This window comes from Oncorhynchus mykiss, chromosome 21, assembly GCF_057628025.1.
Source record: "Oncorhynchus mykiss isolate SJ-2025 chromosome 21, ASM5762802v1, whole genome shotgun sequence".
NCBI lineage: Eukaryota > Metazoa > Chordata > Actinopteri > Salmoniformes > Salmonidae > Oncorhynchus > Oncorhynchus mykiss.
Genome location: NC_143042.1, coordinates 187,482 through 203,518, shown reverse-complemented (window position 1 = coordinate 203,518; position 16,037 = coordinate 187,482). Strand labels below are relative to the sequence as shown.

Here is a 16,037-nt window from a genome sequence, read left to right as displayed (position 1 = left end):
ATGGCTCAACACAGCCAGAGGAGGAGAGGAAGCAGCTAGCATACAAAAGGTTATTATAATAACCTACAATATAGTGGGCTACAGTGTCACTATCTATATCATTGGTAAGAGCATCCAGGAAGCCCCACCGGAGGGCAATTATGCTACATGCTAACAACGGAGCACTACTATGCTGCATGCTACAGAGCTAATATGCTATGCTAATGCTGGAGAGTTAATATGGTACATGCTAACAATGAAAAGCTACTACGCTAAAAGTCTATGATGCTAACGCTAACGCTATAGAGCTAAATGCTAAATGCTTACACTGGGAAGCTAAGCGTATATGCACTGTCATTCAGCCTTTGCTTTAAATCCATACAGGCCAGGCCTCCGAGAACCCAATCCTTCCTGACCGCCTGTACAGTGGAGGACAGATAAATGGACATTCACAGCAGCTGCTCAAGCACTTAGTGCAGACACTGAGCCCTGTTTCAAGTCCTGGACAAACAGTTAGCTTAGCTAGTAGCTACACATTGTAAATTAAATGAGTGAAGGGTGAGTGAAATGAGTCAGTAGGTAAACCCACAACCGTGGTATATTTAGCGATGATGATATTGATGACAGGTTGAAGAGACCATAATATGGTGCCAAAGAGAGTCTTTTTATAATTGTATTGTTGTTATGGAGACTCAGGGTGTCACAAACACCCCCTCATTCTCTGGGCATCTATTTTTTAAATGTATTTTATTTTACCTTTATTTAACTAGGCAATTCAGTAAGAATAATTTATTATTTACACTGACGGTCTACCGGGGAACAGTGAGTTAACTGCTTTGTTCAGGGGCAGAACGACAGATTTTTACCTTGTCAACTCGTGACTAGGGAAGGGGAGGGGAGAGCAGTGACTAGGGGAGGGGAGGGGAGAGTAGTGACTAGGGGAGGGGAGAGTAGTGACTAGGGGAGGGGAGAATAGTGACTAGGGGAGAGGAGAGTAGTGACTAGGGGAGGGGAGGGGAGAGTAGTGACTAGGGGAGGGGAGAGTAGTGACTAGGGGAGGGGAGGGGAGAGTAGTGACTAAGGGAGGGGAGAGTAGTGACTAGGGGAGGGGAGAATAGTGACTAGGGGAGAGGAGAGTAGTGACTAGGGGAGGGGAGGGGAGAGTAGTGACTAGGGAAGGGGAGGGGAGAGCAGTGACTAGGGGAGGGGAGGGGAGAGTAGTGACTAGGGGAGGGGAGAGTAGTGACTAGGGGAGGGGAGAATAGTGACTAGGGGAGAGGAGAGTAGTGACTAGGGGAGGGGAGAGTAGTGACTAGGGGAGGGGAGAGTAGTGACTAGGGGAGGGGAGAGGAGTGACTAGGGGAGGGGAGAGTAGTGACTAGGGGAGGGGAGAGTAGTGACTAGGGGAGGGGAGAGGAGTGACGAGGAGAGGAGAGAGTAGTGACTAGGGGAGGAGAGAGGAGAGTAGTGAATGGGGGAGGAGAGAGGAGAGTAGTGACTAGGGGAGGGGAGGGGAGAGTAGTGACTAGGGAAGGGGAGAGTAGTGACTAGGGGAGGGGAGAGTAGTGACTAGGGGAGGGGAGAGTAGTGACTAGGGGAGGGGAGAGTAGTGACTAGGGGAGGAGAGAGGAGAGTAGTGACTAGGGGAGGAGAGAGGAGAGTAGTGACTAGGGGAGGAGAGAGGAGAGTAGTGACTAGGGGAGGGGAGGGGAGAGTAGTGACTAGGGGAGGGGAGAGTAGTGACTAGGGGAGGGGAGAGTAGTGACTAGGGGAGGGGAGAGTAGTGACTAGGGGAGGAGATATGAGAGTAGTGACTAGGGGAGGGGAGGGGTGAGTAGCGACTAGGGGAGGGGAGAGTAGTGACTAGGGGAGGGGAGAGTAGTGACTAGATGGAGGGGAGAGTAGTGACTAGGGGAGGAGAGAGGAGAGTAGTGACTAGGGGAGGAGAGAGGAGAGTAGTGACTAGGGGAGGAGAGAGGAGAGTAGTGACTAGGGGAGGAGAGAGGAGAGTAGTGACTAGGGGAGGAGAGAGGAGAGTAGTGACTAGGGGAAGGGAGGGGAGAGGAGAGTAGTGACTATGGGAGGGGAGGGGAGAGTAGTGACTAGGGGAGGGGAGAGTAGTGACTAGGGGAGGGGAGAGTAGTGACTAGGGGAGGGGAGAGTAGTGACTAGGGGAGGGGAGAGTAGTGACTAGGGGAGGGGAGAGTAGTGACTAGCGGAGGGGAGAGTAGTGACAAGGGGGGGAGAGAGTAGTGACTAGTGGAGGAGAGAGGAGAGTAGTGACTAGGGGAGGTGAGAGTAGTGACTAGGGGAGGTGAGAGTAGTGACTAGGGGAGGGGAGGGGAGAGTAGTGACTAGGGGAGGGGAGGGGAGAGTACTGACTAGGGGAGGGGAGGGGAGAGTGGTGACTAGGGGAGGGGAGAGTAGTGACTAGATGGAGGGGAGAGTAGTGACTAGGGGAGGGGAGAGTAGTGACTAGGGGAGGGGAGAGTAGTGACTAGGGGAGGAGAGAGGAGAGTAGTGACTAGGGGAGGAGAGAGGAGAGTAGTGACTAGGGGAGGAGAGAGGAGAGTAGTGACTAGGGGAGGAGAGAGGAGAGTAGTGACTAGGGGAGGGGAGGGGAGAGTAGTGACTAGGGGAGGGGAGAGTAGTGACTATGGGAGGGGAGGGGAGAGTAGTGACTAGGGGAGGGGAGAGTAGTGACTAGATGGAGGGGAGAGTAGTCACTAGGGGAGGGGAGAGTAGTGACTAGGGGAGGGGAGAGTAGTGACTAGGGGGGGAGAGAGTAGTGACTAGTGGAGGAGAGAGGAGAGTAGTGACTAGGGGAGGTGAGAGTAGTGACTAGGGGAGGGGAGGGGAGAGTAGTGACTAGGGGAGGGGAGGGGAGAGTAGTGACTAGGGGAGGGGAGGGGAGAGTGGTGACTAGGGGAGGGGAGAGTAGTGACTAGATGGAGGGGAGACTGGTGACTAGGGGAGGGGAGAGTAGTGACTAGGGGAGGGGAGAGTAGTGACTAGGGAAGGGGAGAGTAGTGACTAGGGAAGGGGAGAGTAGTGACTAGGGGAGGGGAGAGTAGTGACTAGGGGAGGGGAGAGTAGTGACTAGGGGAGGGGAGAGTAGTGACTAGGGGAGGGGAGAGGAGTGACGAGGAGAGGAGAGAGGAGAGTAGTGACTAGGGGAGGAGAGAGGAGAGTAGTGACTAGGGGAGGAGAGAGGAGAGTAGTGACTAGGGGAGGGGAGGGGAGAGTAGTGACTAGGGGAGGGGAGAGTAGTGACTAGGGGAGGGGAGAGTAGTGACTAGGGGAGGGGAGAGTAGTGACTAGATGGAGGGGAGAGTAGTGACTAGGGGAGGGGAGAGTAGTGACTAGGGGAGGGGAGAGTAGTGACTAGGGGAGGGGAGGAGAGAGTAGTGACAAGGGGAGGGGAGAGTAGTGACAAGGGGAGGGGAGAGTAGTGACAAGGGGAGGGGAGAGTAGTGACAAGGGGAGGGGAGAGTAGTGTCTAGGGGAGGGGAGAGTAGTGTCTAGGGGAGGAGAGAGTAGTGACTAGGGGAGGAGAGAGTAGTGACAAGGGGAGGGGAGAGTAGTGACAAGGGGAGGGGAGAGTAGTGACTAGGGGAGGGGAGGGGAGAGTAGTGACTAGGGAAGGGGAGGGGAGAGCAGTGACTAGGGGAGGGGAGGGGAGAGTAGTGACTAGGGGAGGGGAGAGTAGTGACTAGGGGAGGGGAGAATAGTGACTAGGGGAGAGGAGAGTAGTGACTAGGGGAGGGGAGAGTAGTGACTAGGGGAGGGGAGAGTAGTGACTTGGGGAGAGGAGAGTAGTGACTAGGGGAGGGGAGAGTAGTGACTAGGGGAGGGGAGAGTAGTGACTAGGGGAGGGGAGAGGAGTGACTAGGGGAGGGGAGAGTAGTGACTAGGGGAGGGGAGAGTAGTGACTAGGGGAGGGGAGAGTAGTGACTAGGGGAGGGGAGAGGAGTGACTAGGGGAGAGGAGTGACGAGGAGAGGAGAGAGTAGTGACTAGGGGAGGAGAGAGGAGAGTAGTGACTAGGGGAGGAGAGAGGAGAGTAGTGACTAGGGGAGGGGAGGGGAGAGTAGTGACTAGGGAAGGGGAGAGTAGTGACTAGGGGAGGGGAGAGTAGTGACTAGGGGAGGGGAGAGTAGTGACTAGGGGAGGAGACAGGAGAGTAGTGACTAGGGGAGGAGAGAGGAGAGTAGTGACTAGGGGAGGAGAGAGGAAAGTAGTGACTAGGGGAGGGGAGGGGAGAGTCGTGACTAGGGGAGGGGAGAGTAGTGACTAGGGGAGGGGAGAGTAGTGACTAGATGGAGGGGAGAGTAGTGACTAGGGGAGGGGAGAGTAGTGACTAGGGGAGGGGAGAGTAGTGACTAGGGGAGGGGAGAGTAGTGACTAGGGGAGGGGAGGGGAGAGTAGTGACTAGGGGAGGGGAGAGTAGTGACTATGGGAGGGGAGGGGAGAGTAGTGACTAGGGGAGGGGAGAGTAATGACTAGATGGAGGGGAGAGTAGTCACTAGGGGAGGGGAGAGTAGTGACTAGGGGAGGGGAGAGTAGTGACTAGGGGAGGGGAGAGTAGTGACTAGATGGAGGGGAGTGTAGTGACTAGGGGAGGGGAGAGTAGTGACTAGGGGAGGGGAGAGTAGTAACTAGGGGAGGGGAGAGTAGTGACTAGGGGAGGAGAGGGGAGAGTAGTGACTAGGGGAGGAGAGAGGAGAGTAGTGACTAGGGGAGGGGAGGGGAGAGTAGTGACTAGGGGAGGGGAGAGTAGTGACTAGGGGAGGGGAGAGTAGTGACTAGATGGAGGGGAGAGTAGTGACTAGGGGAGGGGAGAGTAGTGACTAGGGGAGGGGAGAGTAGTGACTAGGGGAGGGGAGAGTAGTGACTAGGGGAGGGGAGAGTAGTGACTAGGGGAGGGGAGGGGAGAGTAGTGACTATGGGAGGGGAGGGGAGAGTAGTGACTAGGGGAGGGGAGAGTAATGACTAGATGGAGGGGAGAGTAGTCACTAGGGGAGGGGAGAGTAGTGACTAGGGGAGGGGAGAGTAGTGACTAGGGGAGGGGAGAGTAGTGACTAGGGGGGGAGAGAGTAGTGACTAGTGGAGGAGAGAGGAGAGTAGTGACTAGGGGAGGTGAGAGTAGTGACTAGGGGAGGGGAGGGGAGAGTAGTGACTAGGGGAGGGGAGGGGAGAGTAGTGACTAGGGGAGGGGAGGGGAGAGTGGTGACTAGGGGAGGGGAGAGTAGTGACTAGATGGAGGGGAGAGTAGTGACTAGGGGAGGGGAGAGTAGTGACTAGGGGAGGGGAGAGTAGTGACTAGGGGAGGGGAGAGTAGTGACTAGGGGAGGAGAGAGGAGAGTAGTGACTAGGGGAGGAGAGAGGAGAGTAGTGACTAGGGGAGGGGAGGGGAGAGTAGTGACTAGGGGAGGGGAGAGTAGTGACTATGGGAGGGGAGGGGAGAGTAGTGACTAGGGGAGGGGAGAGTAGTGACTAGATGGAGGGGAGAGTAGTCACTAGGGGAGGGGAGAGTAGTGACTAGGGGAGGGGAGAGTAGTGACTAGGGGAGGGGAGAGTAGTGACTAGGGGAGGGGAGAGTAGTGACTAGGGGGGGAGAGAGTAGTGACTAGTGGAGGAGAGAGGAGAGTAGTGACTAGGGGAGGTGAGAGTAGAGACTAGGGGAGGGGAGGGGAGAGTAGTGACTAGGGGAGGGGAGGGGAGAGTAGTGACTAGGGGAGGGGAGGGGAGAGTCGTGACTAGGGGAGGGGAGAGTAGTGACTAGGGGAGGGGAGAGTAGTGACTAGATGGAGGGGAGAGTAGTGACTAGGGGAGGGGAGAGTAGTGACTAGGGGAGGGGAGAGTAGTGACTAGGGGAGGGGAGAGTAGTGACTAGGGGAGGGGAGAGTAGTGACTAGGGGAGGGGAGGGGAGAGTAGTGACTAGGGGAGGGGAGAGTAGTGACTATGGGAGGGGAGGGGAGAGTAGTGACTAGGGGAGGGGAGAGTAATGACTAGATGGAGGGGAGAGTAGTCACTAGGGGAGGGGAGAGTAGTGACTAGGGGAGGGGAGAGTAGTGACTAGGGGAGGGGAGAGTAGTGACTAGATGGAGGGGAGAGTAGTGACTAGGGGAGGGGAGAGTAGTGACTAGGGGAGGGGAGAGTAGTAACTAGGGGAGGGGAGAGTAGTGACTAGGGGAGGAGAGGGGAGAGTAGTGACTAGGGGAGGAGAGAGGAGAGTAGTGACTAGGGGAGGGGAGGGGAGAGTAGTGACTAGGGGAGGGGAGAGTAGTGACTAGGGGAGGGGAGAGTAGTGACTAGATGGAGGGGAGAGTAGTGACTAGGGGAGGGGAGAGTAGTGACTAGGGGAGGGGAGAGTAGTGACTAGGGGAGGGGAGAGTAGTGACTAGGGGAGGGGAGAGTAGTGACTAGGGGAGGGGAGGGGAGAGTAGTGACTATGGGAGGGGAGGGGAGAGTAGTGACTAGGGGAGGGGAGAGTAATGACTAGATGGAGGGGAGAGTAGTCACTAGGGGAGGGGAGAGTAGTGACTAGGGGAGGGGAGAGTAGTGACTAGGGGAGGGGAGAGTAGTGACTAGGGGGGGAGAGAGTAGTGACTAGTGGAGGAGAGAGGAGAGTAGTGACTAGGGGAGGTGAGAGTAGTGACTAGGGGAGGGGAGGGGAGAGTAGTGACTAGGGGAGGGGAGGGGAGAGTAGTGACTAGGGGAGGGGAGGGGAGAGTGGTGACTAGGGGAGGGGAGAGTAGTGACTAGATGGAGGGGAGAGTAGTGACTAGGGGAGGGGAGAGTAGTGACTAGGGGAGGGGAGAGTAGTGACTAGGGGAGGGGAGAGTAGTGACTAGGGGAGGAGAGAGGAGAGTAGTGACTAGGGGAGGAGAGAGGAGAGTAGTGACTAGGGGAGGGGAGGGGAGAGTAGTGACTAGGGGAGGGGAGAGTAGTGACTATGGGAGGGGAGGGGAGAGTAGTGACTAGGGGAGGGGAGAGTAGTGACTAGATGGAGGGGAGAGTAGTCACTAGGGGAGGGGAGAGTAGTGACTAGGGGAGGGGAGAGTAGTGACTAGGGGAGGGGAGAGTAGTGACTAGGGGAGGGGAGAGTAGTGACTAGGGGGGGAGAGAGTAGTGACTAGTGGAGGAGAGAGGAGAGTAGTGACTAGGGGAGGTGAGAGTAGTGACTAGGGGAGGGGAGGGGAGAGTAGTGACTAGGGGAGGGGAGGGGAGAGTAGTGACTAGGGGAGGGGAGGGGAGAGTGGTGACTAGGGGAGGGGAGAGTAGTGACTAGATGGAGGGGAGAGTAGTGACTAGGGGAGGGGAGAGTAGTGACTAGGGGAGGGGAGAGTAGTGACTAGGGAAGGGGAGAGTAGTGACTAGGGAAGGGGAGAGTAGTGACTAGGGGAGGGGAGAGTAGTGACTAGGGGAGGGGAGAGTAGTGACTAGGGGAGGGGAGAGTAGTGACTAGGGGAGGGGAGAGGAGTGACGAGGAGAGGAGAGAGGAGAGTAGTGACTAGGGGAGGAGAGAGGAGAGTAGTGACTAGGGGAGGAGAGAGGAGAGTAGTGACTAGGGGAGGGGAGGGGAGAGTAGTGACTAGGGGAGGGGAGAGTAGTGACTAGGGGAGGGGAGAGTAGTGACTAGGGGAGGGGAGAGTAGTGACTAGATGGAGGGGAGAGTAGTGACTAGGGGAGGGGAGAGTAGTGACTAGGGGAGGGGAGAGTAGTGACTAGGGGAGGGGAGAGTAGTGACTAGGGGAGGGGAGGAGAGAGTAGTGACAAGGGGAGGGGAGAGTAGTGACAAGGGGAGGGGAGAGTAGTGACAAGGGGAGGGGAGAGTAGTGACAAGGGGAGGAGAGAGTAGTGACTAGGGGAGGAGAGAGTAGTGACAAGGGGAGGGGAGAGTAGTGACTAGGGGAGGGGAGAGTAGTGACTAGGGGAGGGGCGAGTAGTGACTATCTCTCTCTAGCTAGCTATCTCTCTTTAGCTATCTCTCTCTAATTACTCTCTCTCTCTCAGGACAGTGTGTCAACGAGGAGTCTCCTGGGAAGCACACAAACACTACGTAACCCCCCCCTGTCTAACAGTGGAACAGCACACACAAACACTACGTAACCCCCCCTCTGTGTGTAACACACCTAGCAACATCCCTCCTCTTCAGTCCTACTTCTCAGCTCCAGGAGAAATCTACTGTATGTTGAACCCAGTAACCTTTGTGATGCACTGTTTAACTGGGGCTATAGCAGAGCACACTGACAGTGTTGGATAACATGAACTATAGGTAGACAGTACTATTCTACTGACAGTGTTGGATAACATGAACTATAGGTAGACAGTACTATTCTACTGACAGTGTATAGGGGACAGTAACATGAACTACAGGTAGACAGTCCTATTCTACTGACAGTGTTGGATAACATGAACTACAGGTAGACAGTACTATTCTACTGACAGTGTTGGATAACATGAACTACAGGTAGACAGTACTATTCTACTGACAGTGTTGGATAACATGAACTACAGGTAGACAGTACTATTCTACTGACAGTGTTGGATAACATGAACTATAGGTAGACAGTACTATTCTACTGACAGTGTTGGATAACATGGACTATAGGTAGACAGTACTATTCTACTGACAGTGTTGGATAACATGAACTACAGGTAGACAGTACTATTCTACTGACAGTGTTGGATAACATGAACTACAGGTAGACAGTACTATTCTACTGACAGTGTTGGATAACATGAACTACAGGTAGACAGTACTATTCTACTGACAGTGTTGGATAACATTAACTATAGGTAGACAGTACTATTCTACTGACAGTGTTGGATAACATGAACTACAGGTAGACAGTACTATTCTACTGACAGTGTTGGATAACATGAACTATAGGTAGACAGTACTATTCTACTGACAGTGTATAGGGGACAGTAACATGAACTACAGGTAGACAGTCCTATTCTACTGACAGTGTTGGATAACATGAACTATAGGTAGACAGTACTATTCTACTGACAGTGTTGGATAACATGAACTATAGGTAGACAGTACTATTCTACTGACAGTGTTGGATAACATGAACTACAGGTAGACAGTACTATTCTACTGACAGTGTTGGATAACATGAACTACAGGTAGACAGTACTATTCTACTGACAGTGTTGGATAACATGGACTATAGGTAGACAGTACTATTCTACTGACAGTGTTGGATAACATGGACTATAGGTAGACAGTACTATTCTACTGACAGTGTTGGATAACATGGACTATAGGTAGACAGTACTATTCTACTGACAGTGTTGGATAACATGAACTATAGGTAGACAGTACTATTCTACTGACAGTGTATAGGGGACAGTAACATGAACTACAGGTAGACAGTACTATTCTACTGACAGTGTTGGATAACATTAACTATAGGTAGACAGTACTATTCTACTGACAGTGTTGGATAACATGAACTATAGGTAGACAGTACTATTCTACTGACAGTGTTGGATAACATGAACTATAGGTAGACAGTACTATTCTACTGACAGTGTATAGGGGACAGTAACATGAACTATAGGTAGACAGTACTATTCTACTGACAGTGTTGGATAACATGAACTACAGGTAGACAGTACTATTCTACTGACAGTGTTGGATAACATGAACTATAGGTAGACAGTACTATTCTACTGACAGTGTTGGATAACATGAACTATAGGTAGACAGTACTATTCTACTGACAGTGTTGGATAACATTAACTATAGGTAGACAGTACTATTCTACTGACAGTGTTGGATAACATGAACTACAGGTAGACAGTACTATTCTACTGACAGTGTTGGATAACATGAACTATAGGTAGACAGTACTATTCTACTGACAGTGTATAGGGGACAGTAACATGAACTACAGGTAGACAGTCCTATTCTACTGACAGTGTTGGATAACATGAACTACAGGTAGACAGTACTATTCTACTGACAGTGTTGGATAACATGAACTATAGGTAGACAGTACTATTCTACTGACAGTGTATAGGGGACAGTAACATGAACTATAGGTAGACAGTACTATTCTACTGACAGTGTTGGATAACATGAACTATAGGTAGACAGTACTATTCTACTGACAGTGTTGGATAACATGAACTACAGGTAGACAGTACTATTCTACTGACAGTGTTGGATAACATGAACTACAGATATACAGTACTATTCTACTGACAGTGTTGGATAACATGAACTATAGGTAGACAGTACTATTCTACTGACAGTGTTGGATAACATGAACTACAGGTAGACAGTACTATTCTACTGACAGTGTTGGATAACATGAACTACAGGTAGACAGTACTATTCTACTGACAGTGTTGGATAACATGAACTACAGGTAGACAGTACTATTCTACTGACAGTGTTGGATAACATGAACTATAGGTAGACAGTACTATTCTACTGACAGTGTTGGATAACATGAACTATAGGTAGACAGTACTATTCTACTGACAGTGTTGGATAACATGAACTACAGGTAGACAGTACTATTCTACTGACAGTGTTGGATAACATGAACTATAGGTAGACAGTACTATTCTACTGACAGTGTATAGGGGACAGTAACATGAGCTACAGGTATACAGTACTATTCTACTGACAGTAGAGGGCTGTGAGGTCATGATTTGGGTACTCACGTTACAGGTAGACAGTACTATTCTACTGACAGTAGAGGGCTGTGAGGTCATGGTTTGGGTACTCACGTTACAGGTAGACAGTACTATTCTACTGACAATAGAGGGCTGTGAGTTCATGGTTTGGGTACTCACGTTACAGGTAGACAGTACTATTCTACTGACAGTAGAGGGCTGTGAGGTCATGGTTTGGGTACTCACGTTACAGGTAGACAGTACTATTCTACTGACAGTAGAGGGCTGTGAGGTCATGATTTGGGTACTCACGTTACAGGTAGACAGTACTATTCTACTGACAGTAGAGGGCTGTGAGGTCATGGTTTGGGTACTCACGTTACAGGTAGACAGTACTATTCTACTGACAGTAGAGGGCTGTGAGGTCATGATTTGGGTACTCACGTTACAGGTAGACAGTACTATTCTACTGACAATAGAGGGCTGTGAGGTCATGGTTTGGGTACTCACGTTACAGGTAGACAGTACTATTCTACTGACAGTAGAGGGCTGTGAGGTCATGATTTGGGTACTCACGTTACAGGTAGACAGTACTATTCTACTGACAGTAGAGGGCTGTGAGTTCATGGTTTGGGTACTCACGTTACAGGTAGACAGTACTATTCTACTGACAGTAGAGGGCTGTGAGGTCATGATTTGGGTACTCACGTTACAGGTAGACAGTACTATTCTACTGACAGTAGAGGGCTGTGAGGTCATGATTTGGGTACTCACGTTACAGGTAGACAGTACTATTCTACTGACAGTAGAGGGCTGTGAGGTCATGATTTGGGTACTCACGTTACAGGTAGACAGTACTATTCTACTGACAATAGAGGGCTGTGAGGTCATGGTTTGGGTACTCACGTTACAGGTAGACAGTACTATTCTACTGACAGTAGAGGGCTGTGAGGTCATGGTTTGGGTACTCACGTTACAGGTAGACAGTACTATTCTACTGACAATAGAGGGCTGTGAGGTCATGGTTTGGGTACTCACGTTTCCGGCGGTATCTTCATCTGTCCGTTGGCCGTCAAGCAGAGCCAGCTGGCCCAGATGATCCACAGGGTGGTGATGCGTGTCATCCCGGCGCCGACGCCAACGTTCCAACCGCCGGCGTTCCGACAACGCATCACAACGGTGGCTGACGACCCCTCGGACAGCATCTGCAGGGGTCGACCCACTGGGTTTTTTTATCAGATGTACTGTATTCAAACAAACAACAACGCAGCAGGACTCGGTGTATTCCCTAGAGACTCAGGCAGTCAGGGAGAAGGAGGACCTGACAGTGTTGTCCAAGGACAGCGTTAAAGGAGGATCCCAGTTGTGACAGTTTGATCACGTCAGATTCAGCAGCTCCATACTGTCCCAGTGATCCAGGGTTCTGGAAGGTTCTGCCAAAGTCAAACACCACCCTCTACAAGCAACATGACTGCCTCTTTAGAAGAGGGTTAACATGCACACTACCAAGTGTACACTAGAGATAACATGCACACTACCAAGTGTACACTAGAGATAACATCCAAACTACCAAGTGTACACTAGAGATAACATGCACACTACCAAGTGTACACTAGAGATAACATGCACACTACCAAGTGTACACTAGAGATAACATGCACACTACCAAGTGTACACTAGAGATAACATGCACACTACCAAGTGTACACTAGGGATATCATCCACACTACCAAGTGTACACTAGGGTTAACAGGCACACTACCAAACGTATCTTGTTTGCGGTGCTGAGAGTTACTGCCCCAAAATCAACATTGTATACCACATCACTAGACCAGGCTCTTTCTCTCCACCTTCTCTTCATCAATCCACTCCTCCATGCTGCTTCACTCCTCCGTGCTGCTCCCTCCCTCGCTTCTCTACCTCCAATAAACACGTCCGCGGGGAGAGAAGAGGAGAAACCAGGAGGTGTTCAACTTCTTTCTTCAAATAAAAATACAAAAAATCTAATCCAAGAAAAGTTCTGCCACCAAAGATCCTACTCCAGCGAACAAGAGACCATACTTCCTCTTCCAAAGAATAAACTTCCAAATGTCTCAGCTGTAACTACAGGAAACGCTGTCCCTAACAGACTAATGTTGTAATCCCTTCTCAGTAGGCTCTAAATGGGGTGTTAGAAAAGAGGCCCCTGGGTAGTCCGTGCTGAGGGGCTGAGGGACGAAGGGCGTAGTTTTAGGGCCGTGGCTCAAGGCTCAGGGAGAGAGAGGTTTAGTAGGAGACAGAACACTGCCGGATGCTACAGACAGCCCTGCCACTGGAAGTTACTGTAGCAGCCAGACAGCATATCTCTTCCCCACTTCCACTCCTTCCCCTCGGACAGTTTACAGCATAATCTGCTTGGATTAAACTCTCTTCCTCCTCCCCTCCCTGCCTCTACGGGTTTACAGAGGTTGTTGTAGTGGAGAGAGAGAGAGAGAGAGAGAGAGAGACATGGAGAGAGAGAGAGAGAGAGAGAGAGGTGGAGAGAGAGAGAGACAGAGAGAGAGACAGAGAGAGAGAGAGAGAGAGAGGTGGGGAGAGAGAGAGGTGGGGAGAGAGAGAGGTGGGGAGAGAGAGAGACAGAGAGAGAGAGAGAGAGAGAGAGAGAGAGAGAGAGAGAGAGACAGAGAGAGAGAGGTGGGGAGAGAGAGAGAGAGAGAGATTTTTATTGTTTATTTCACTTTTGTATATTATCTACTTCACTTGCTTTGGTAATGTTAACATGTGTTTTCCATGCCAATAAAGCCTCTTGAATTGAATTTAAATTGAATTGATAGAGAGAGGGATAGTGGGTAGGCGTGGGGCAGGGTTGCCGAGGGTGGGGGCGGAGAGGACCGTGGGTGGGGGGTGGAGAGGGCTGGGGGTGAGGAGCCGGGGGGGGCGGAGATGACCGTGGGTGGGGGTGGAGAGGGCTGGTGGCGAGGAGCCGGGTGGGGGGTGGAGAGGACCATGGGTGGAGGGCAGAGAGGGCTGGGGAAGAGGGGCCGGGGGCGGAGAGGACCGTGGGTGGGGGCGGAGAGGGCTGGTGGCGAGGAGCCGGGGGGGGGGGGGGGGTTGCTGTATCAACGAGGATTAGGTTGATTTCCGGAGACAGGCTTGTGTTGGACCAATCAGAGAAAGGGAAACGTAAAAGCTCCAGAAGCTTAGTTTTTAAACAGTGTGGAGAGACACCTAGTGGGGCCGTGACGACTCTGACTCTGACAACAGCAGGCTGCACCAGAGACTGTGCAACTGGACACATGAGAGAGCAAAGAGAAATCCCATTGCATAGCGATATATGCTCCCAAATGTGCTGATTCCAAGGCTTAGTATAGTTGGGATGTTAGGAACTAGGATTAGGAGCAAGTAGTAATTTATGACGATCTCTATGGTTCTGTTCTTCTTTCCAGAACCTGGGACTTTCTGTCCAGTAAACTACTGGCCATTGATGTCGTACCATAGCTGTGAGGCTAGGTTACACAGTATAGATGTAGTACCATAGCTGTGAGGCTAGGTTACACAGTATTACACTACTACACACCACAATGTATTACACTAATACACACCACAATGTATTACACTACTACACACCACAATGTACTATCCTACTACACACCACAATGTACTATCCTACCACACACCACAATATATTACACCACTACACACCACAATGTATTACACTACTACACACCACAATGTATTATACTACTACACACCACAATGTATTACACACCACAATGTATTACACACCACAATGTACTATACTACTACACACCACAATGTATTATAATACTACACACCACAATGTATTACACACCACAATGTATTACACTACTACACACCACAATGTATTACACTACTACACACCACAATGTACTATCCTACTACACACCACAATGTACTATACTACTACACACCACAATGTATTATACTACTACACACCACAATGTATTATACTACTTACTACACACCACAATGTATTATACTACTACACACCACAATGTATTACACACCACAATGTATTATAATACTACACACCACAATGTATTACACTACTACACACCACAATGTATTATACTACTACACACCACAATGTATTATACTACTACACACCACAATGTATTACACACCACAATGTATTACACACCACAATGTACTATACTACTACACACCACAATGTATTATAATACTACACACCACAATGTATTACACACCACAATGTATTACACTACTACACACCACAATGTATTACACTACTACACACCACAATGTACTATCCTACTACACACCACAATGTACTATACTACTACACACCACAATGTATTATACTACTACACACCACAATGTATTATACTACTTACTACACACCACAATGTATTATACTACTACACACCACAATGTATTACACACCACAATGTATTATAATACTACACACCACAATGTATTACACTACTACACACCACAATGTATTATACTACTACACACCACAATGTATTACACTACTACACACCACAATGTATTACACACCACAATGTATTATACTACTACACACCACAATGTATTATAATACTACACACCACAATGTATTACACACCACAATGTATTATACTACTACACACCACAATGTATTACACTACTACACACCACAATGTATTATACTACTACACACCACAATGTATTATACTACTACACACCACAATGTATTACACACCACAATGTATTACACACCACAATGTACTATACTACTACACACCACAATGTATTATAATACTACACACCACAATGTATTACACACCACAATGTATTACACTACTACACACCACAATGTATTACACTACTACACACCACAATGTACTATCCTACTACACACCACAATGTACTATACTACTACACACCACAATGTATTATACTACTACACACCACAATGTATTATACTACTACACACCACAATGTATTATACTACTACACACCACAATGTATTACACACCACAATGTATTATAATACTACACACCACAATGTATTACACTACTACACACCACAATGTATTATACTACTACACACCACAATGTATTACACTACTACACACCACAATGTATTACACACCACAATGTATTATACTACTACACACCACAATGTATTATAATACTACACACCACAATGTATTACACACCACAATGTATTATACTACTACACACCACAATGTATTACACTACTACACACCACAATGTATTACACTACTACACACCACAATGTACTACACTACTACACACCACAATGTATTATACTACTACACACCACAATGTATTACACTACTACACACCACAATGTACTACACTACTACACACCACAATGTATTACACTACTACACACCACAATGTATTACACACCACAATGTATT

General features: G+C 49.4%; 1 protein-coding gene across 1 annotated transcript in view; it reads right to left on the bottom strand.

The window, feature by feature from the left end:
* LOC118942985 (calcium voltage-gated channel auxiliary subunit alpha2delta 4a) overlaps positions 1 to 12,969 on the bottom strand; it is a 244,532-nt gene extending 231,563 nt beyond the window's left edge. Inside the window, exon 1 of the mRNA XM_090213389.1 lies at positions 11,662 to 12,969. Within this exon, the coding sequence (XP_090069515.1) occupies positions 11,662 to 11,828 (167 nt within the window). The 5' untranslated portion in view covers positions 11,829 to 12,969. The remainder of the gene's footprint in view (positions 1 to 11,661) is intronic.
* Positions 12,970 to 16,037: the final 3,068 nt, after the last annotated feature.